General features: G+C 60.4%; 1 protein-coding gene across 1 annotated transcript in view; it reads right to left on the bottom strand.

The window, feature by feature from the left end:
* Window positions 1–23,372, bottom strand: part of DAGLA (diacylglycerol lipase alpha) — a 60,270-nt gene that overhangs the window by 12,687 nt on the left and 24,211 nt on the right. The window contains exons 2-8 of the mRNA XM_047071501.1: window positions 9,661–9,799; window positions 9,068–9,279; window positions 7,619–7,720; window positions 7,058–7,196; window positions 3,688–3,775; window positions 1,709–1,843; window positions 1,408–1,485 (exon numbers count right to left, since the gene is read on the bottom strand). Coding sequence (XP_046927457.1) covers window positions 1,408–1,485; window positions 1,709–1,843; window positions 3,688–3,775; window positions 7,058–7,196; window positions 7,619–7,720; window positions 9,068–9,279; window positions 9,661–9,755 — 849 coding nt within the window. The 5' untranslated portion in view covers window positions 9,756–9,799. The remainder of the gene's footprint in view (window positions 1–1,407; window positions 1,486–1,708; window positions 1,844–3,687; window positions 3,776–7,057; window positions 7,197–7,618; window positions 7,721–9,067; window positions 9,280–9,660; window positions 9,800–23,372) is intronic.

The following is a 23,372-nucleotide window of genomic DNA, read 5'->3' as shown; positions in this document are numbered from 1 at the left end:
CGGGTTCCTGGTCTGCAAATCCAGGGAGACTCCAGTTTGACTCGTCAAGTCACAGGCTCCCAGGGGACGTCTGGAGCAGATTGGGATCTCTCCAGAGAAAGGCGCCAGTTTGAAACCCGGTGTCTGAGGCCAGCGGCTATTGTCATCAGCCTGATGGGCTGGAAGGACACAGGAGGCACAGGTGTCCCAGCAAAGCGGCTTCCAGTGTCCCGGGTGTGCCAGGCACCGGAGGGCCCCTGCACTTAGAGGGAATTAGTCACCTTGTAAAAGTTAAAGAGGGTGATTAGTCATCTTGTGAAGTGAACTAGGTAGCTCCTTAATAAGGGCCCAGAGGGGTAGAACCATCCCTGGGCCAGCCCTGTCCGCTCTTTAGGAATGAGCTGAAGAAAGCAATCATCCTCCCTGGCTCTGGCTGGAGGGCGGGGCACGGGCAGGCTTTGCCAAGCAGCAGGCGGGGACCCCAGCACCTCAAGGCTCTGCTGCCTGCCTCTGCCCCTCCCCCTTCACATGGTGAGAGAGCCCAGGGCCACCCCGGGGAAGCCCGGCTGGGCTGAGCACCTGCCGTGGGTGGGCTGTTTTCAGAGGGGATACGAACACCTACTTTGGGCAGTGGGGACAGACGGAGGCTTTTCTAGGGGATTTAGCTATAAGAGGTAAATCCTTTCTAGTAGGGTCCCGGCTGAGACCTTGCGGGGAGCTGGACTCCGGATGGCTCCTCTTCTCCCCACCGGAGTTCTGTGTGGAAGGTGGGCCCAGCACCATTACACACGCAGGGACGGGCTCAGAGGGGATGGGGACGCGCCCAAGGTCACGGCGACAGTGGCGGAGCTGATGCGTCCCTAAGTGGGTTTGCTCCTGAGGCTGCTGGCTGCAGTTTTAGCCCGGGGAACACAGTGCCCTTGAGGTATGGCGGGGGGCGGGGGGGGGGGGCAGGCGGGGGGCTCCCCGGCCACAGGACAGGCCCCACCTTTACCTGTGACACACCGGATTTCTAGCCAAGATGCCCGAGGAGAGGTTCTGCTGCTCAAAAAAGCTTGAAACCAGCGGGTTACGTCCTGCTGTCTTTTATGACCACAGCAGCAGCGGCAAAAATAAAAGCAGCTCCCCGCCCCCCCACCCCGTGAAGCTCTTGATAATCTCAAGAGGCCAGGACCAAACGTTCTGAGTGCGGTTAAGCAGATTCCAGGGTTTCATCCGGAGAACCAGCATGATGGGGGTGGGGGTGGGGGTTCTCGGGATGAAGGGGTGCGTGAACCGAGGTGAGCGGCCGGCCGGAGAGCTGCGGGGGGACTCAGGGAGGAGCAGGTGCAGCCCGCTGTCGGGGCGGCTGGCAGGTGGTCTGCTCAGCTCATCCAGCAGAGGGAGAGGGACCCGGGGCAGGCAGGGTCGGGGGTGCTTCTGACTCACCGAGTTCTTGAGGTCGAGATACTTGGTGTTTCTGGTCACTGGCATCCCAGACAGGAAGGCCAAAATGTCATTGTTCGCCTGTAAAACCAGCGTGTAAAGGCGGCTGGCTGTCCCAGGTCCAGCTGCGTGGCTGAGAAAGGGGGTCCAGGCCCTCCAGGCTCTCACTCTGCCTGCTTCCCAAGGGCCTCAATGCCCCCAAGGGGGCGTGTGGTGGGGAGCTGGCGTCAGAGGGTGACCTCCGGAAACCTGGGGAGTGGCACCGGGACAGCAGGGAGACGCCGGGAGGAGGGCGGGCACTCACCTCGTCCAGCACCGCGTTGCGCTTGGCCCGCTGCCGCTGCCGGAGCAGCACCAGGCCCGCAATGATGTCGGACGGCACGATGTCGAGGTCTCGGAAAAACTCGGCGAAGAGGTAGGCGATTTCCGAGTAGGCATCCTGTGAGGTCCAGGGGGGTGGGAGGCAGGGGCAGGGGAGCGGGAGAGAGGGCGAGAGACCGGGCGTGAATCCCCCAGGGCCGGGGCTCCGCTCTGGGCCCGGTGCAAGCTCGCCCCGGCACCTGCACGGCGCCAGCTGGGCCCAACCCCACGTGGCCCTCTGCAGCCGTGACCCCAGGGGCCCTAGCCTGGGCTCTGGGCCCCGCGGACCTGGCCAGAGCCGTCTGGGACAGCCACCGAACCTCGTCCGTCCTCCACCTCCCGGCCCTCTTCTGTCCTCAGAGCTCCTACGGCACTCACCATCACCGCCTACCACGCACAGATGCCAACGTGAGCCATTTCCTGTTCTTTCCCCAGTCACTAGGAATCAAGGCCTGCTCGGCCCGGCTTGTTCTCCTCCGCCTTTCTCTCTAGCAGAGAAGCCAAAACTGAGCTCCTGGCCGCTGCCTCTCCACGCTAAGTTTCTTCCCACCTCCCACCAGCTGTGACCTCGAACGGCCTCCTAAGGGCTGAGCCTCTGGGGTGTCAGGCCCCCTCCCCCAGCTGCAGGCTCAGGGACCCTCACGATGTGCCTGGAGAAAGGTGCGACTCTGGGCCAGTGCCCCCCCCCCCTCCCCGGGTTCCCTGTAAGCCCGGTCCTCAAGCCGGCCCGAGCCCGGGCCAGGCGGCCACGCTGCTCAGTGCGCTCAGTGCCTTCCCTGCCTCAGTCGGAGGAGAAGTCTGGAAGCACCTCCCTAACCTCTTAGGGGAGGCTGTGACGGGAACACACTCGTGGCGAGTGGTTCTCTCTTGCCGGGTTTCTTTCACCCTTGAGTGCCTGGCACTTGAAAGGGAAGACAAATCAGGGGTTGCAAACTCAAAGGCCTAATGAGGCCAGACCGAGCCTGCTCCTTCTCAGCCCCCGGCTGACTGCGCCGCGAGCCAGATCTAGAGATGCCACCCGTACGTAAACGCCCTGATTTTCAATGTTGGCACTCAGTTCCAACTTTCAGCAACACAGCAGAGTGATGGAGAGGCACCACCTCCAGGGACGGAGGGGGGTGGGGCTTTCTTATACCCGATTACTCATTCCACAGCTCACCAGGGACTGCTGGTGGGAAGGAGCCACTCGGGCCTCCGGCGGCTTCCATGGAGGGCACTTGCTGTCTGCCTCGGGGAGGAGTGGTCTCCTGACCTCACCGGCTCGGCCACTAACTAGCTGTGGGACGCTGAACAAGTCTGGGCCCTCTGGGCCTCAGCCGCCTGATCTGTAAAACGAGGAGGGGCCACTAAATGGTGTCTAAGGGCCCTGCCAGCACTGGGGTGGGGAGGGGGGGGACTCTGCCTCAAGGACCCCGGGGGCCCTACCGCCCCACCAGGGGCCGCCCTCAGCTGACCGGGCCTTTCTTCCGTAGCGCCCGGCACTGACTGGCCTGACCCTTCGGCTGCTCCGCGGAGCACAGGGTGTGGAGGCTGACTGGGTGCGACTGGGGCTCAGCACTTGACAGATCCGAAGCATCTCCCAGAGTCACTTGTGTTCCCATGCTGTTCTTTGCTTTCAGGCCACCCTGGTTTTTCAGTACGTCCTCCCCAAACTAGGCTGTAAGTTCCAAAGGGGGTGGATGGAAGGTCTCGAAACCTTTCCGCCCCTGGACAAAGCAGGGGACCGGCTGTTTCGCCTGCTGGAGGGAGTGCGGTCAGCGGATAACAGATCCTCGTGTGAGCAGGCTGTCACCTCGCTCTTGCTTAAAACCCGGCGGCACCCGTCGACCAGCCCCGCCCCGCCTGGCTCTGCCACGGAGTGAGGGCTCCGGAGTGGCTGACAGCAGGATGTGAACCTGACGGGAGAGATTTCCCAGTACTTACTGACTGGGAGTCCTTCGTCCGAGTGCAGCAGAGGAACACTTTGAGCCGGCGCGACCAGCTGGTGGCCTGACCCTCCTCTAAGCGGTGCCTGCAGAGGGGGCAGAGGGGGAGAGTTGGTATGTGTGAGGTCAGGGGATGGGACCGGAAGAGCCTAGGTCCAGATGGGATGGAAACAGGGCAGCCTGTTCCCAGGATCGCAGCAAAGGGCTCCCCGGCAGGAGGTCTAGGAGAGAACAGGCCTGGGCCTGGGGGCTTCAGAGGTGAGAGCCCAAACTGGGGACTGCTCGGGTATCCAACGGTGCAAACTATGAGCCCAGGGAGACAACAGCAGGGTGCTGGGCCTCTCAGCCAAGTCACTGTGAAACCCAGAGCAGACCTGTTGGACAGACTTACTTCCCCTTGGAAAGGATTTCCCTCCCTGTATTTGGGGGGAGTTTAAGGGCCAGATGAGGCTCTGTATTTCTCAACGCCTTGGCTCTGTTACATAAGAGGGGACAAGGGCCCCCACCTTTCATCTGCATGGCTGGCGCCTGTCTATTCCCGCCACCCCCCCCCCCACCCCGTCCCAATGTGTCTAGCTGCTCTGATGGGGAGTCAGGGTATCCAGGAGTCTGTACCCAAAGGCAGAGCAACTGGCCAATTATCCACTGGGCCCCTTCCAATTTCTGGGTGCCCAGAAATCGGGGTGTTTTGAGTGTGAATTTAAGAGCACGGACATTAAATATGTCAGTTTCCAGATTGAGCAAGACAGGGCTGGTTTGCTTTTGTGACATGTGCCCTCCCCCTCCCTCCAGCCCCTTCAGATCCTGATGCTTGGTGGTTAATAGGGGTGGCCCCGAATGGCTGCAAGGCGCTTAGTATCCATCAGGAGTGACAGGCCAGGCCCTCCTTGCCGAGCCTGTTGGATTCTCTCTGCAGCTAGGGGCTGCTTCCTGCAGCCCTGGCTCCATAAGGCAGTGGGCCACAAGGAACAGGGAAAGCCACAGAGCTTTCTAGAGCTAGAGGAAGGGGTTAGGAAAGGGCGCGAAGGATAGAAGGGAATTGCCGCTTCTGGGATCTACCAGCTCTTAAGGGACCTGGGCAGCCTTACGTCATAAACCAACGTCCCACCTGCCAGGGGCTTGATGAAGGGACAGCATGCTGGCAAGCTGGGTTCCCAGAGCATCACATTCTTTAACTCTTTCTAATCTAATGGGCTTTTAAAGAGTATTTCCTGCTGGGCCTCTGGCTGACGGAAAGTGCTGACTATACACTTGACTGCACTACCCCTTAGGTCCACCAGGTGGCAGATGGAGCCAGTGACAGGTTTGGCCTCATGCATCAGTTAGGCTACTGGAGACCCACACCGGCAGAGAGACACTGAATCTGGATAGAAAGTTCATGGACCCAGCACCCCTCTGCCCCGGGGCTCACTAAAGTGAAGGGAGGGAAGACACCCCTGCAAAGATCCAAGGTCAAGGCTCCCAGGGAATAGCGCTGGGAATAATCTGTCTCCCAACCCCTACGAGATTTCACTGGAAGGAGAGAGGGCCCTGACTTCCTTCCAGATGCTAAAATAACCTGTCAGTGTCGTTCTCCTGGAAGTGGAGAAAGGGCAGGCAGGCTTGAAAATGTCCTTGTTAAAAAAACTGTTGGCTTTCAGAGCTGAGGGAGGGCCAGCGGAGACCAGCCCGAGTGAGAGGTGGTCATATTAACCAAGCTGCAGCCTAGGCTGCCCTCCCGACCCCTGCGGAGAGCTGGAGAAGACGCAACAGGTCGGAGCCCCGAGCTCTGAGGCCTCTTGCCCCCACAGGGCCAGAAACCACAGGAAAACTTTCTAATTAAACCGACAGCCCCCAACTGCAAAGGCGTTGGCTTCCCTGGGCCCCCAGGGCAATTACCCAGAATCAGAGAGGGCAGATTTTTTTTTTCCAGGGCCCCAGGAGCCCAGAAACCAGGTCGGGTGGGGGCGTGGGCTCTGAGCGCGAAAATGGGACGGGGTGGTGGTGGCCCACTGCACCGCCAGGGAAAACGGGCTCCAGGGCCTTGGCTCCGGGACCTGGTATTTTGGGCTGGGAGGTGGCCAGCCCAGGCGCGGGTGTGGCTCTGGCCGTTGAGCCGAGCTGACGTGGAGGGCCTGAGGGGAGCCCAGAGTGGAGGCGCAGGAGGGCGGGGTGGGGAGAGTTCCTGGGGGACCCGCGGCCCTGGCTGAGGGCTCCTGATTCCCCTGCCCTGGAGACGGAGTCGCCATGACCACTCTCATCAGCATGACCTGTGGCAAGTGACCTGCCCTCTCTGGGACTAACTCCTTCTCATCGATAGAATGGGTCTCCTAACAGCACCAGGGTTGGAGAATGACTCAGTGGACTGATGGTGCAAAAGGGGGTCCTCATAGAGCCTGGGTCATAGTAGAGTCACCACGGGGCACCCTGGAAGCCCCCCTCCCCTCTCTTTTTCTTTCAGGAAACAGGAATCACTATGACCCTCGATTCCCTCCCTCATTTTCTCTAACATGGCACAGCTTTCCCCTTTCTTTTAAAGGCTGTGCAAAACTTACCTCCTCCAGGAAGCCTTCCTTGATTAACCTTCTCTAGGTCCCTTAATCATAGAGGCAGCTTAGCCAAGTGGTTAGAAGCAAGGGCCCTAAAGCCAGATCTCCTAAAGCTTGAGCCTAGCTCCATCATATCCTGGCTGTGTCACTCAGGCAAGTCACATAACTTCTGTGTCCTAGCCCTGTCTGCGTTATAGGGGTGACCTCACAGAGCTGCCGTCAGTTAGCACACGTGATGCTTGGTTTGGGTTATGCGTGCTTCGTGCTATTATGACCCTTGTGATTAGCAGCACTGAAGATGGGGGCACCTGGGCGGCTCGGTCACTTAAGTGAGCTTAAGTCGTTTAAATGTCTGGCTCTCAGCTTTGGCTCAGGTCACGGTAGCGCAGTTCGTGAGCTCCAGCCCTGCATTGGGCTCTTGAGCCCTATGCGGGGCCTGCTTGGGCTTCTCTCTCTCCCTCTCTCTGCCCCACCCCTGCACGCATGCACATTCTTGTGCTCTCTCAAAATAAATGAAAACAGAAACAAGAAAAACAAAAAAGCACTGAAAACAAACGCAATGGTAACAACGGTCCCATTTACTGAGCACGTACCAAGCGTGTGAGCATAGCATTAACCACTTCCCGCTTATTTTATTTAAATCTCACAGCAGCCGTCGGAGGCAGGAGCTGTCATTATTCCCGCTTTACAGACCAAGAAACTGAGGCAGGGAGACGCTAAGACTTTGGCCAATGCCCGTGGCTCACACAGGCGGAGCTGCGGTTTGGGCGGCTCGGGGCCGGCTGTGCCCACCTGTCCGCGCACCTGCTAGGGGGCCGCCCGCCCACCCAGCCAACTGACCGGAGGTTGTAGGTCCGGAGGTTGCGCTGCCGCCTCTTGGTGGCTCTTAGCTTGACAAAGGTGCGGCCCGTGGGGTCGAAGACACAGAGGACGGTGATGCAGACGCTGAGGATGACCACCCAGTTGCAGACGACCATCCCTACGGGGCGGCGGTGGGAAACAAGGTGGGGAGGTGCTGGGGGGGACCTCCCTGGCTCGCCAGCTCTGGGGAAAGGGGCGCCAGAGCCTCCCTGTCACCGCCAGGCTCAGAAGCCCGCGGCCCCGGCCTCTGGTCACCTGGTTGTCCCCGAGCCCCCCCGAGTCCCCCTGAGCCATGACCCCAAGGCCCACCCTTGGTTCAGAGCGGCCAGCTCTGTGGGTTTCTGGTGAGGCTGCGCCCCCCTGTCCCCCGCACACAACAGGTTCCTCTGAGGCGGGATGGCAGACCGCAGGATAAAGGCCACCGCCATCCTGCCCAGTGTCCTCACGGAAACCCTTTGCCCTGGGAGGTGCCTGAGCTTCCTCTTCTCTAAGCTGACCCTGTCCCTTCCAACCCCCGGGGGGGGGGGCTGGGTCACATACCGAGGGTGACGTTCTTGGCAGTGAGGTCGTTGCAGGAGGTGTAGTACTGAGTGAGCCAGACGATGCCCACGATGGCATAGATGAACTCGATCACCAGGATGGCTGCAAGGAGAGCAGGGTGCTGGCTGAAGGATGGCCAGGGTGGGCCTGCCAGGGAAGGGCCCCCGGAACCTCCGCCCGGTCCCTCCTGCGGCAGGGCCACCAGCCTCGCGGCAGAGAGGGCCCACGGGGCACGGCGGTCCGGCTGCCGTTCTGTCCTGCCACAGCGTGCCCGCCACCTGTTCCAGCTTAAATGCCCAAGGGCCCCTGAGGTTCCCCCTCAGAGGGTGATCCCCCTGGAAAGGCGGAGGATGAAGTGGCATTTCTCTGTTCTTTCAGGATTTTAGAATTATGCCTGTGAACTCCGGTATCAGGCATATCTTGGGCAAGTTACCTAATTCCCTGGGCCTCCGTTTCCTCATCTGTAAAATGGAGTGATGACGTCTGCGTTACAGGACTGTGGAGAATTAGATGGGAGAGGGTTCACTCACAGAGACTGCTATTTCCCCAGGAGGAGGCTCCGGCACTCGGGGAGGGAGGAAGGAGGAACCCCAGCAGGCTGCACGGCTGCCCAGGCCGGGGGTGTGGGGACACGGGGCAGCGTTAGAGACCCCGGCTCCACAGGCAGCACCCGCGGCAGCTCAGACTCCAGGCTTTGGAGACAAACAACCTGGGTTCAAACCCCAGCTCTGACACACACACACACTAGCCGTGTGACCTTGAAGGGAGCTAATTAACCTCCCCGGGGCCCCAGATTCCTCATCTGTAAAATGAGACCAAAAATGGCTCCTCCCTCACTTAGCAAGGGGAAGGGCTTAGCGCGGTTCACAGAAGCCCCAGAGAAGCGTTCACGAGGAAAGACCGGGAACAGCAGCTGGAACCGAAGCCCAGAAAGAGAACACAGGCCGGCCCCCCAGGGAGCGAATCTGGGCCCCGGAGAGGCTTCTGGGGAAGGGGAGCGCTGCCTGGGGGAGGATTTCAAAGCAGCTGAAGAGACGCACTTGGCCTAGAACAGGGGCCAAAGAACTTTTTTCTGTCAGGGCCAGAGTAAGTATCTTACGCTTGTGGGTCCTATTCTCGGTCATGACTACTCAGCTCCGCTAGAGTCATGCAAAAGCAGCCATAGGGAGTGAGCACGTAAACGAATGAGTGTGGCTGGGTTCCAATGAAACTATTTACAAAAACAGACGGCAGGCTGGACGTGGCCCTCAGGCCACCGTCCGCCCACCCCTGGTCCAGAACGTAAGCCCAGTAAGCCTGCTGGCTCGCCGCTGGACCCTGGTGCTGGCCCAGGGCCTGGCCCATCGCGTGTGCCCACCAGATGTTGGCTGGATGAATGACGGAGCGCGAGAGGAGGGTGGAGGTGGGGGTGGTCCGGAGCCGCCCCCACCCGAGGCGGGTGGCCCTTACCCAGGCGCACGTAGAGCACGTACTGCATGGATTCGCGGGGCTCCGTGTAGAGGATGCCCCCGCGCATGCTCAGCCAGATGATGGCCATCTCGGCGATCATGCAGCTCAGCAGGATGCCTAGGTAGCCGCGGCCGTGGTCCACCAGGTTCAGGGAGCAGGCCTCGTTGGGGTTGTAGACCAGGCCGAAGAGCACCACAGACAGGATCACAAACCTGGGGAAACGCGCACGTGAGAGGGGCCAGGCCGGGCGGGCACCTCCCGAGTTCCCTGGCCAGCCAGGACTCGGCGGCTGGAGGGCTTCACGGCTTCAGGCTCAGGAGCACCGTCCTCCTGCTATCTAGTGCCTCTGAGGACACGGGCGGCCGGGAACAGGGAGCCCAGCCGCCAGCTGCGGGGGGACAGCAGCGGCGGCCCTGCCCAGTCACGGGGCCAGGGCCAGGGGTGGCCAGGCAAGGCCTCTGGGCACCACGTGGGTATGTCCCTAGGTGGTGGGGGTTCCAGACACCAACTCCTAGGAGCTGGGAGCATGACAGGGGCAGCACGGATGGCCAGAAGGCCTTCTTCCAGGCCTGTGGCATGGCCCCGAGACTCACCAGGTGGTGTGCAGGAGGAAGAGGAAGATGGCCGGCAGGACGAGGTCATCACTGCCCACAGACCAGCGCCGCCGGAACACCACGATCCCGGGCATGGCTGGCGGCTCTGCAGAGGCTCAGCGGGCCTGGTGCTCACCTCCTGCAAGACAGCAGAGGACCCTGTGGCTGCCTGGGCTGCTGTGGCATACTCCTCGGCCAGGCGTGGCCGGCACGCGAGCATCTCTCCCAGGCCCCACGGCCCACGGGCTTCCAGGCCATCGGAAATGCTGATCCATCCCGGGGCAGGACCTACCTCCGGCCCTATTCACACCCCCAGAGCCAGTATAAAGGACCTCAGCAGCTAGACGCTGGCTTTGGCCTTATGCCTGAGGACTCTCCTGTCCCCGAGACTGGCGCTGGCCCTTCGGGACCGGCTCTCCCTGGGGTCACCGCAACAGTAACTTCCCAGTTCCGTTAAAGACCTGGGCTCACCCCCTGCCTCTCCCTACGTGGGATCAGGGAAGCCCCCGGCTCCCCTGTTGCCTTTTTTCCAGATCTGGCCAGTGCGTGCAGTCCTTGGGGTGGGATGGGGGCTTCTCAGCCCAAAACAAACAAGCAGAAGGCTGAAGACCTTGGGGAAGGTGGGGGTAAGGGCGTACATGGGCCGAGCGTAAAGGCGGGAGGGCGCCCAGCACACAGTAGGTGCTCAGCAAGGAGCTGTTGAATGAGCTCTTCAGTTTCTTGCTTTGCTGGACCCCTGGGAGTGTGCTCTGTGACTTGATTTTACACTCATCAGGCAGAATGCCTAACCACAGCTATGCCCCTTGGTAGGGAGGGGCACAGTTGGGATCCGGGGTCAGGAGCATGATGGGGGCCATCCAGCCCCTCTACTCGAAGGGTAGTGACTGGGCCCTGCAGGGCACCCTGTCCTCCTGGCACCCACACCTTCCATGCCCACGCTGAGCCGCGCAACCTTTGCTGCCCAGTTCAAAACTCTCCGAAGCCGCTGAGTTCAAATTCGCCACAGGCAAGCTCAGGGAGGAGTGCCCAAGAATCCAGGGACCCCCACTCCCTAGAGCCCCAGGAGCAAGGGTAGTGCTGCAGGCCAGGAGGCTCCCCACAGGGGGGTCGTTCGGGGAGATGCTGGTGAGGGGCTCCAGGGTAGCCCTGTGCTGAACTGTGCACAGGACTCCCTGCCGTAGGGGGGGTGGGCGCCCCCGCTGGTGGGCACCTGCCCCCAGGCCCAGAGGCTTACATGGCACCTGGTCCAGAGGCGGGCAGCAAGTCCTCCTCCTCTCCCCGGTGACGGCTCCGGGGAAAGCGAGTGTCCTCGGAGACCAGCATCACTCGGGAAGCAAGTGACCAGGTATCCCCCGGCCGGTGCGCACGGCCCTCAGGCTGGATGAGGGGACATGGGGCCGGGGGGCCAGCCGGCATGTCCAAACCAGCCCGTCTCTCTCTCTCCCCCTGGTGCAGCCACTTCAGCCGCTGCCAGGCTGTTCCCCGCGAGCTGGCGGCCCGGCGGGCGGGCGGGCTAGCCTGTCGGGGTCGTGCCTACTCCTCCCCCCTCAGGAAGTGACATCATCCCACTCTCTCCAAGGAGGAGTCAGAGCGCGGATTCTGGGAAGTGGGGAGAAGGATGAAGAGCCCGGGAGCCGCGTGGTGGGGTGGGGTGGCCGGGGGTGGAGGGCCGGGGCTCCATCCGGTGGGTCCCAGGAGGGGCTGGGGCCGGCCAGCGCTGCCAACAGCTGGTGTTTCAGCTGCGGGTCTCCCCAGCCCCTCCCGTCTCCAGGTGGCGCAGGGGGCCAGCTGGGTCCCAGCAGGTGCTGCAGTTCCCATCCCCTCTAAGCGCTACTCCGCCCAGACCCCTGCGGTGGCGGGAGGAAGGGGTGTGCCGTCCCAGGGGGGGCTGGAGGGTCCTGCCTCTGCCAGCCACCCACCCATCGTGTTCTCGGGGGAGGGGTGCCCTGCAGAGGGCCCTCCCCGATCCCCCAAGGGGCATCCCCACCCTTCACCTCTAGGAGTCTAGACTGGCTGCCACTCCTTCACCTCACACCTGCGAACTCACACGCGACCTGCGTGTGTGCGCACAGCCCTGCCCTCCCTGCGCTCCAGCGGGAAATGGGGAGAGCCTGGCCCCTGGCCCCGCGGAGGTGCCCGAAGGCCTGTCAGTTCTGTAAAGCCACCGGAGTGATGCCCGCAGTGCCAGCCTCTGCCCAGGCTCAGGGGGCAACCGGCCTGAGGCCGACAGCCACGGCCGCTGCCAGTGCCCACCCAGCTCATAAGGCAGGGCTCCTTCAGGCTGATCCCACCGGGTGCCCTGCTCCTCCAGCCTGTACCCGGGGCCAGCCCACCACCCCAGGATCCTGGCACAGGGCCGGGTGCCCCGGCTGCCTGGTTCAAACCGGGGCCCCGACACCCACTAACTGTGTGACTTACTAGCCGTGCCTCAGTTTCCTCATCTGTAAAATGTCGCTTGACCCCACCTGCTAAAGTTCTGGGGAGGACCACGGGACAGAATGTCAGCAGAGGCCCCAGAGGTGCTGGATAATGGCAGGGAGGGGCTCAGGGAGTGGGCAAGGCAGAGGAAGAGCTTGTGAGCCCAGGGGGTGGGGGTGGGTGGGAACCGGCCACCCCTCCCCCGCCTGGGCTAGTGGATACTGTGGCTGGTCAACGACAGGTCACGGTGTGGGATGGGGGTCACAGGGCCTGTGCCGTTGGGGGAGGCTGGGCCGCTTCACTCCATGTGGATTCATGGATCTCAGGGCTGCTATTTTTAAGGGCTTGAAAGGCGCCCTTTCTCTGAGACCCCAGCCCTTCACAATGGGGGCCTGTTCCCCTGCTGGGGATGTGATTTCATCTGCAGGAAATGTCTCAGCGGGGGGCGGGGGGGGCCAGAGGCTACTTCCTGGTCTGGGGCTGCCACAAAGCACCTCCTCTCGCTCTCCTTCCCTGGGGCACAGGGTCGATGCCCTCCAACAGTTGCATCTGTGGGGCTCACAGCCTCCCCTCCTCACCCCGGACCAGTGGCATCTCTGGGGCAGAAGTGGTGCCTCCTCCAGGGGGGAAGAACGGAGGCACTTCTGGGGGCTCCCCAAGGCCCCTGGCTAGGCCCCCAGCTCTGGCAGGTCTGAATGGGGTACCAAGACCCCCCTCACGTGGATGGATTGACTTGAGTAGCCCTTGGTGGTCCCTTTCTTCCCCCATCCACAAAGCCCCATTTCCCCGCTGGTGATTCAGGCTCCCAAGTTAAGTATCAATCACCTGGGGAGTGCCTCTTTCTGAAAATACAAAACTCTTTTTTAAAAAGGTACAGGCTCTCTGCTACTTTTAGAACCTTCCAGGGCTCCCATGCCTGCAGGATAAAGTCCAAGCCCCTCAGACAGTGGCTCAGTCTCCAGCTGGCAGGCTGTGCAACCTTGTGCGGGTGCCTGGCCCTCTCTGAGTCCTGGACCAGGAAAATGCTCTCCAACTCCCGGGGATCCAGGGCATAGGCAGATACAAGTACAGAGCCTGCCTGAAGCTAGTCAGTTCTTTCTGGCTGTGGGCGGGGGATTCCATCCCCTCCTCACACTGCCCCACCCTTCTTTCCCAACTCCCCCCAAAACTTACATCGCCCTAAAAAACACCCTGTTGGAAGAGTCCGTGCATTGCTTGCTCCAGTTCCTCTGCCAGGCAAAATCCTACTCACCTTTCCAGGCCGGCCCAAAGTCATGGCCTCTCTGAAACCCACTCTTGACAGGTACAACAGGCTGCTCCCTTATGGGACCCCCAGACCTCTCATCCCAGGGTAGCCCTGAGCATAGTGTCTTAATAGTAAACATGTCTATGCCTTGCTGCCTATCCCTGCCCCGGCTCAACCAGGGGTCCCTAAGGGCCTGGGTCCTGCGGTGCTTGACATACACTCGGAGCCCCTGGGGTGCGAGCACGTCTTACCTGGCACCGGCCTCAGTGTCCTGAACCACAGGTGCGGCCCTCCCCACCCCCCCCCGACCCCCCCGCCCGGCCAAAGCTGCTGCAACACCTCTCCTCCAGTCATAGTGCCAGAGAGGACAGGGCTCCTTTCCTTCTTAGTTCATGTCCTTGGCTTTTTGGGAAATGTCCCACCCCAGTGCCTCCCCTGACCACCGAGGGACAACCGTCTTCCCCTCCTCTGGCTCTCCTGACCAGTCCAGGGCTTTAGTTTCTTTGCCTGCAAAACTGGGATAACACCCCTCCTGAGAGCACTGTAGCTGGAACTGGCTGGGACAATGTCACTGGGGCCTGCACAGGCCCCGGCAGACCCGAAGCATCCATTTGTGGGGCTGTCCTGGGGGGACAGCTCCTGGGGGGCTTTCTGGGGACTTCCTGGCAGGGTGATCTGTGACTGGGTGCTGACGTCTGGGCAGATGCTGTCTATGCCCATGGCTGGCTCTAGCTGGCGGGCAGGGGCCTTACTGAACAGGTGTAAGCCCAGACAGGCTAACCTGCCCTCACCATGGATGGGCCTTGGGAGGTTGCTGGCTAAAGCGCCCCAGGCTGGGCCTCATCCTCTGATCCTAAGGTCCCCTTGGGCTTGGCCCTGGGAGCCGGTTTTGGGGAGAAGAGCCCTCCCACAGTTGGTCCTAGCCAGCACGGTGCCCAGAGCCCCCAGGTGAGGAAGGAGGGCACGGCTGCTGTATCTGTCCTCCTGATGGCCCAGGGCTGGTGGGAGACAGGAGTAGGGTCAGGTCGCCGGAGCCAGGATGAGCCCGGCACCCACAGGAGACAGGGTGATGTGTTCTGGGAGGCCGTCTAGGGCCACCCCCAGCTTCCAGGTCAGCCCATGAGATCTCCCACTTGGCCAGAGCTGGAAGGGAGGGATAACCATAGGGCCTGACAGCAGGTGAGCATCTCCTGTGTCCCAAGTTCTGGTCTCACAGCAGGGAGGCGGGTGACAACAGCACTCAGTCTGCACACTCTAAAAACAGACCGTGCCTGAAAGCTGGCTCCGCACTTACTGTCTGTGTGACCTTAGGCACGTTACTTAACCTCTGCATGCCTCAGTTTCCAAAATGGGCTGAGAACAGTACTTACCCTCAGAACAGTCACAGGGTTAAATGAGCCATACACTTAAGACAGCAGCTGTCACACAGCCAAGTGCCCAGCAAATCCTCCCTGCCAGCACTATTCCCGAAGGAGGAACTGAGGCTCAGAGACTCTGCGGGTGGGAGACACAGGTCATACCTACTGCCACCCAAGGCCCACACCTAATGAAGGAATGTCAGTTAGGAGGGGCTCAGAAACAGTCCCATCGCCCCCTTTTATGGGTGAGGAAACCGAGGTTCAGAAAGGCCCCAGAGGCTCCTGGCTTCCCCACACTTCCAGCCCTGTGGTGTCACGCCTGGCGGGGCTGGACACACAGTCCCAGAGACCCGGGGCGGGCTCCCTCCCTCCCCCTTCCTCACGCACACCCTCCTCAAGCTCCCTGCAAGAGATCTCTCTTTCGTGCTCCTGACGCATAACCCTCTTAGAAACTGGCCGCTCCACATGCGCTCCCTTGCCCGAGATCCACCCACAAGAAGGTATCAACCGCTTATAAGTTTCAAACAGAGTCATTCACGGCTGGCTCGCCCGCCACCTCCCATGGCAGGGTCCCCACTACTCTGCAGCTCAGCTGGCAGAGGACAGAAAAGAGACCTCAGACCCAAGTCCTCCTTCCCTGGATCCTCAGTTTACCCCTGCCTGCCGAGGCTGGCGACTGGGCCAGGTCTAGCCAGATCCTAGAGCCGCCAGTCCTGCCCCAAGAGCAGTGTCCCCAGGCCGGAGTGTCACTGCCCCTCCAGACCTCAGTTTCCTCCTCTGGAGAATGACGACCATGGGCAATTAATAGGAGGCTTGCGTTTTTGTGCTTATGTTATTATTTACTTAATTTCACAATAAATGGTTGCATGTGCCTTAGAGGAACCAGAAACAAGGAAGAGGTGGACTATAGATTGAAGAACAAACAAGCTTCAGAACAAAAGCTAAGGAAATCAAAACAGAAGGTTGGGGGGAATCAGTTGCATATGGGTAAGACTTAAAGGCCCTCAGAGGAACTACATGTAAGACTATTACTAGACTCCATGCTTCCTGGTGGCCAAAGTAAAAAGGGAAATTGGGCAGCCTGAAAGGGCTCTTTTAGCTCTGCAGGGTATTTTGATCTTTGGTGCCCACAATGAATGGGATTTCAAAGGGCTTTGAAATCAGGAGGTGAGAGGGACAGGCACGTGCTGTCTGCCAGGCTCTCTCGGTCTGGCTCAGATTGTTTCTGTGTTGGATGCTGGAGCTTGTCTAGTCTTGGTGGGGGAAGGGCATCTGACTTGGGGGCGGAATGACTACAGTGAGGCCGGGCCCCTGGCAGCCTGCAGGGTGAATGGCGGCCCCCAGAGGCTCTATCCTAACTGGGGCGGGCTCGCCGATGGGCCACCCTCTTGCTTGAAACTGTGCTGGCAGATGGCTCTTGCCCCTCCTTATCAACGTCCAGAGCACGGGCTTCGGTGGTGGTCAGATCCTAACCCCTCCACTTCTCAGCTTCACGTCTAGTTAGAGAGCTAGTTAACCTTCCGGGTCACTTATGTGGCTTCCGTGAGAGCACCCGCACGGGGAGGGGCTCAACACGCAGAAACCGGATTCTGATTTCCTGAGACGGCAGGGTGGTTCCAGGGTGTCAGGGTGATGGGGAGGAGATGGCCCGCCTGTAAGTCTGGGACTCAGTCCTTCTGCTGCTTCTGGCATTTGTTAGTTGCCTACCAAGTCTGGGGTCTCGTCTAAGCCCCTTGTAAACATATCTCTCTTCGTCCTCATAACAGCTCTGGGAGGCAGCCTGGTTCTGGAAGCCGTGTCTTCGCCACCGTGCTGCCTCTGAGGAGCAGGACTCAACCAACTGCCTGCTTCTGAACTCAGGCGCTGGCGTCAAAGCTCCCCTTACAGAGCAAGGAGGCAGGGCCTTGGAAAACCATAAAGGACTCTCTGGGTCTCCATCTGGCTGCGGACTCACGGTCGCACGGCCACGCGGGAGAGAGTGGGTGTCGGCCTGTTCTGCGGATGAGGACGCCTGAGCCCAGAGTGGTTGTCCCATGGCCTGTCTCGAGGTCAGCAGACTGTGGAGCCAGGAGAGAGCACAGAGCTAACACTGTAAATGTCGTCTTATTCTAGCTTCGGTTACCCCCGCTTCACAGATGAAGAAACCACGACTCGCGGAGGTGCAGCGTTTGCCCAAGGATCCCACGACAAGGACAAGGCCGAGCTGGGATTTCAAGCAGCCTCCTTGAGTTACTTGAAAGGGAAAAAAAAAAAAAAAAAAATCTGCGCCTCCTTCCGTCGGACTTCCGCTTCCCAGACACAGACACTGAGACCCACATGTCCCTTCCACCCTGAAAGCCCCTTCTCCTTCCTGGGGTCTTGGCCCCACGTGGAGGCTGGGCTCTGGAAGGCACAGGAAGGGGGAAGGAGCCGCAGGAGGCGACAGAGACAAAGCATGCGTGGGCTGGGGGGCCGCGTGCGCCACCAGCCTGTGCCCGGGTGTGTGCCACCCAAGTTAGGGACCCAAAAGCTGTTGCTTTCCACGCCTCAGCTGTGCCGGAGCAGAAGGCAGAGCTGAGCCTGCCCAGGGCTGGGGCCGGATTTCAGCATGAGATGGGCCCTCCCAGGCGCAGGCCCTGGGACTAGAAGAGGGCGCCTGGTGCGTCTGGGATCAGGAGGGGCACCCGCCGCCACTTGTGTCCTGAGCCCCCTGAGTCTTAGGCTAACGAGCGCCTTCTCCGTCCTCCCCACCGGGACAGCCTTGAAGGGGAGGTGCCTCCCCTGCCCCTCACTCCAACCCGAGGGGTGGGTATGGCTGTTCCCACGTCGCATGGGGGCAAACTGAGGCTCCGGGGGTTCAAACAGTCTAGTGAGTGAGGGGCCAAGTCGGGCTTTGAGGCCGCGTCTATGTGCTCTGTTCTCTCCACGTCACCGCTAGGCTTGCTGGCCAGAGCTCCTTCCACAGAAACGCAGTCTGGGGCCGCGTGCACTGAGTGAGGAGGACTAGCCCCAACTGCCGGCGGCCAGGCCTGCTTGCCGTCCAACAATTATTTTAACACCTATGCTTTTTTAATCTTACACAGCATTTACTACATGCCAAGGACTGCAGTGAGCCGTTCCCAAATACTACCTCTATTTTTTTCATACATTTTTAAAACGCTCATTTATTTATTTTGAGAGACAGAGGGAGAGAGAGAGAGAGACCGAGAGACAGAGAGAGAGAATCCCAAGCGGGCTCCATACTACTGGCACGGAGCCCAACTCAGGGCTTGAGCTCACGAAGCCGCGAGATCATGACCTGAGCCGAGATCAAGAGTTGGACGCTTAACCGACTGAGCCGCCCAAGGTGCCCCACGACTTCCTTTGATTTTCATTTAACCTTTTTAACAACCCTCTGAGGTAAGTGCTAGTCTTACCCCATCTGAAGGATTGGGAACCGGGGCCCAGAGAAGTCAAATAACTTGCCCAAGGTCACTTAGTAAGAGGCAGAGCCAGGCTCTGCTCCAGGCTGTGCTCCCAGCCCCTCCTGAGAAGCCCTCATCAGGGCTCCATTTATCACTGAGGCTCCCGCTTCTCATTCTCACGCTAATTATTCTCCTCTCTTCTACAACAAACAGGATCTGCCATCTGCCACCGGCCTTGTCACTGACACCAGCCAGCTCCCTGGGAATCAAGTGGGGCTTTTGGTCTCCTGCTAGTTGCTCTGCGAGGACAACTGGCTGCTGGGGAAGGAGGAGGGAGGGCCCCGGAGGGTTTCTGGCAGCCGGGCTGGACTGTCCTCCCACCCCGCCCCCCTCCCCTGCTCCTCCCTCTGGGGGTTTCAGTCGTGGGCCCAAAGGACCTGTTTCCAGTAGTGAAAGGGGTCCCTCCAGGTTTCAGTCAGGCCAGGCTTTGTTTCTGAGTTCTTCTTCAGAAACTGGTTATTTCCCTGAAATTAGGAATTGGCCCGTGTCCCACACTCATTCCCGTGCCCGGGGCAAAGGTACCCTGGAATGGCCCAGAGAGGCGGGCTCTCCAGCCTCCTGATGGTGCTGCTTGGCCGTCTCTAAGCCCCAGGCCAGCTCCTCCTGCCAGTCTGTGGGGGGAACCCAAGTTTGTTTCCATCCAGGGCGAGCCCTTTCCATATCGCCCCTGTTCCCCCCACGTGCTCTCACAGGTCCACCCTGCTCTCCTCTGGAACCCTCCCTCCCCCCAGTGCATAGACCTGGAGGCTGGTGGCCAACGGATGAGCCCGCCGCTGCCTTCCCTGCAGCCCTGGAGTGGGGTAGCCCTGGGTTTGAATCTTGATTCTATCACTTCCACTTGTCCGTGACCTTCACTTCTCTGAGCCTCAGTTTCCTTATCTGCAAAATGGGATAGCGAAGGTCCCTGCTTCAAAGGGAGTCACGAAGAGTAAATGAAGTAACACATATAAAGCACTCAGCTCATCGAAAGTACTAGTTGCCGTTATTTTTATTTATTGACCGCGTCTCCTGAGTGTTCAGACCTTGTCTTCACTGCACCAAGCCCCTGCCCCCGAGGTGTGGGAGGGGTGCTAACTCCTCTGCCATCTAGGACAACCCTCCTAAACAGAAAGGCCCAGCTCTCTATCCCCGGCTACCAGGCTGACGCGCGCCTGCTCTTATCCTTGCCAACCTACAGGATGACCTGACCTCCCTCTCCCGGGAGCCCTACCTTCTCATGCTGAGGCTTTACCGGCCCTGCCTCCTTTCATCCACAACAAGCCAGTGAGATGGGAATCACTATCCCACGGGTCAGCTTGTACCACGGGGCTCGGCCCGAGGCCATGCCCGTGCGACTGCTGGAATTCTCTGCATCTGTGTCTGAGTTTCAGAACATCCCAGGGCTCAAACTCAGGATGCCTCGAGGGGCAGAGGCCCACTACTCATGCCCATCTGTCCAGTCTGTCGTCGTCTTCACCGTACCCGCCCCCCCTCCAGCCTCCTGAGGGGCCTCTGTAAAAGCCACCAACTGGGAGTGCCCCGCCCCCCTGCCCCATCTACCAGGCAGTTCACTGCAATGCCCTGGCCTGGCTTCCCAGAGCTTCCCGAAGCGGAGGCTCCCCATCCCTGTGCTGGCAACACCTCTGAGAGGAATTAGCACCTTCCACTTCATTAGTGGCCCCCTAATGAGGTTGTTAATGAGAATGCTAAGTGGGCACACCCAGCCAGACACCTCAACTCTGGAAGCTCTCACCCCCAAGCCCAGCATACCGTGCACCAGCATGGTCCTGTCACACCTCCTCAGGCTGTGGGCTGGGTCTCGGGGTCTGGCCCACATTGGGGAAAACGCCTTCCACAGTCTGCACGGGCCAAGGATCCAAGAAGTGGCCACCTCTGTGGGCAGCCCAGCCATCTAGGGCACAGGCCAGCCGCCTGGCGATCGGGTTTCACTTCTACCATTCCCTGGGCATCAAGGAAGCAGGCGGGCATCGAGTGACAATGTAACACGAGCGCTTTCCCAGGGGAGGAGGTCTGCAGAGTTCCCGTATGTAACAGCGAGTGCCAACATCCCCTGCCCCCCACGGGACATGGATGGGGGCAGCACGCTCTGCTTTCAAGGGCACACACGCCCGGCCCAGGCCGCGCCCCATGTGGCCCTCCTCTCCCGTGTCCCGTGAAGGGATATCAACACTCTTTGAAGCGGGGTTCCGGAAACCCTCAGGGACCCCCAGACAAGGGGAAGTGGTCACAGCAGGCAGGGCAAGGGCTTCCTGGGGCTTGTAGGCTATGTCGTCAGAGCGGATTTTAGCTGTTCTACATACTGGGTTTTCTTGTGACATTTTCTTTGAACTAAACAGTCTTAAAAACATTTGAGAGGCACTGAACAGGATGACCTCTCAGGTCCACTCTGGTCTTGACTTTTAGAATTCTACGTGGTTTTGCTTCAGAAGGGCCAAGGAAAGAGCCCTGGGGCCCCAGGCAGGAGCCCAAACTGGTTTGACGCCACACATGTGTCTGCCTGGCCTGAGCCCTGAGGACGAAAGGGGTCACAGAAAGCATCGACCCAGGACCTCTCACTGAGGCCTGTGGCCGACTCTGCTGTCCTTCAGACTCCCCCCCCCCCATTCCCTCCCACCTTCCTGGGCAGGACAAAGCTGGGCACCCAAGCGCAAGTTGCCATAAGCCTCCAAGAGGGGGTGGGGGCTCAGAAGGTCCTAGACCTGCTCTTGTCCTGGTGTCTCTATTCACTCAGAGGTCCACTGAGCACAGTGCCCACTTCCCAGGACCAATCAACTACAGAACCGACCACATTTGTAAACCGGGATGGTGATGACAGAGCCTTCCTCGTGGGGCTGCTGTGAGGACAAAGTGAGTTCAAAGCTGTAAAGTGCTGAGAGCAGGGGCTAGCACGGAGCGGGTGCTTGGTAGCATCAGCTACACGTACACACAGTTTATGGTTTTAATTAAATCAACCCCCTCCTCAAAAGCCTATCATGGCTCCGAAATGCCCTTTAAATACGATTAAAACTGCCAACCACTGGCTATAAAGCTCTCCACCGACCGCCGCCCCTTCCGTCCCTGCCCATCGGACAAGCCTATTTCCTGCTCCCGACTGTATCTCCTGTCTGCTCAGAACTGAGCGAGTGCAGGGGTTTCCTCCTCTCCAGATGGCCCTCTCACTTCAGAGGCCCCTCCCTGGTGAGGCTCAGGGCCCGTCCCCAGTTGGCCTTAAGCCCCGTCCTGCATGATCAGCCCAGGACTGGCCAGGAGAGCCACGGCCTGAGTTCCTGCAGCCTCCTGGTGTGTCTGAGGCACCACCCCCACGCAGGTGCTCCCGGGGAGAAAGCTCGGCCTCCCCCCTGCTTCTCTCCTGGCCTAGGGGGTGGGGCCTGGAGACCCTGGGCAACAGTCTGGAAATGGGGCGAGCCCGGGAGGGGAGCCCAGGCCTCCACCATGGGGGTAACCGCATCGGGCAGCTGAAAAGCATCAGCCTTCCTCCGCCCGCTCATGCCTGGGCCGGACCCAAGGACCCGCTTTTGTCTGCATAGGAAGAGAATCCTGGCTGGATTTTGGACTCGAGAGTCTGGTGTCACTTTCTTTCCCAGAGGGCTCACCCTCCGGGGCGTCACACGAGGCCCTAGCCGCGTCACACTGTCACTTCTGTGACCTCTGCTTCTCTGCCTGCTCCCTGGGTGTGGCCCTGGTGACCACGGCTGCCGTCCTTCTGGCCCACTTACTGAGGACACAGCAGGGAGGAAGTAACAGGCATGTGGTCGGGGGCCTCTTCCCAGTCACCCCGGGGCAGGTGCCCACGGCCGCCCATTAACTGCCTGCCACCAGGGGAAACGAGGCAGGCCTTTCGCTGCCCCCTGCTGGCCCCAGGAAGGTCTGCAAAGCTGCTGGCGACTCCTAGAATGAACCTCTCAAAGAAGAGCTAACAGCACCGAGAGAGACCGGCAGGGCCAGGCACGGAGTGCTAACAGGATGCCCACCTGGGGCGGTGGAGACGGACGAGGTCCTGGCCAGACCGGCAGAGGCCGAGGCTCCTGCCAGGCAGAAAGTGGCACCTCAGCTCCTCCAGGGCTTGGGGAGGCAGTGTGACAATGCCTATCCTCTCAGCAGGCCCGGACTTCACTGCTTGTCCCAGAAAGGCTCTGGAGCGGGAGGGTGGCGGTGAGGGAGTCAGCGGGAGCTAGGGGACCTGAAGGGGGGTGGCCTGCATCACAGCTCCTGCTGACTTCCCCACCCGTGGTGGCCGCTGGCTGCTATAAATACCACTCCTGCCTCTGGATGTTGCAGGAGGTGACCTAGAATTGTGGGCTCCGGGGCCTCCTGGGTGCCCCCTCCCTGCCCATGTTCGACAGAGCCTGCCTGACTAGAACGTCCTCGCAGCCTGGGAGCCCGCCAACACCAAGCAGGGCCCTGACCGGGGACGGGAAACCCCGACACTGAGGGAGGCAGCTGTGGCTTCCAACCCTGAGCCTCCTATGACCAGCATTGCTACCGCTTTCGTGGCAAGTGTGGAGGGCACCCGGCCCCTGGAGAGCAGAGGCCTGGCCGGCCTGCAAAGGAGATGTGGCACCCAAGGCCAGGGGCCCCGGCTCCCAAACCACCTGACCCTGGGCCCCCTTCTGCACCGCCTTAGTCCCACTCTGATGCCGAGATTCTACCTGATTTCCAAACTTCCCATCGGCCTGAAAGCCTCTCTGGGTGGCCTCGAGAGCGCTCTGTTAGAACATGTGGTTCTTGTTCCTTCTTCTAGCCGCTAGCATGCGTCCGAGTGAGTCCTTTTCTGCACGAAAGGCCCTTGACAGGCCCAGGCTCCAGGAGCCTGGCTGGCTTGGCTGATCCAGGAGCACAGGACAGGAGGTGGCCCCGGGCCGAGCAGTGGTAAAGCCCCCAACCATCACACATGGCCAGGGTCTGGTCCCAGGCTCCCCGGCTTGGGGCAGGGGAGGAGACGAGAGGAAGAAAGCCTAGGAACAGCTCCGGGGGTGGGCTCTGGGTGGTGTGAACACAGGTGAAACCTAGTTAAAATGAAATGTGCGCACGCTGCCATCGTCTGGCTATCTGTCGGACATCCAACAGATACAGTGCCTGCAACACGCCAGGGGCCGACACGGGACCAGCCTTCACAGAGCCCACAGGCCAGAAAAAAAGAGAGACTTGAAGCGAATCTCCACACCCAGCAATGACAAATTCCGTGTCTAGTGCTCAGGGGGGGGTAGCCCGTCAGAGCCCGAGTAAGGAGGTGGGAGCCGGGGCTGA

This window comes from Lynx rufus, unplaced genomic scaffold (genome assembly GCF_022079265.1).
Source record: "Lynx rufus isolate CCGP_SWC_20201006 ecotype Redwood Valley unplaced genomic scaffold, mLynRuf1.p SCAF_9, whole genome shotgun sequence".
Lineage (NCBI taxonomy): Eukaryota > Metazoa > Chordata > Mammalia > Carnivora > Felidae > Lynx > Lynx rufus.
Note: the sequence above shows the minus strand (reverse complement) of the source record. Positions and strands in the feature narration are given on the sequence as shown.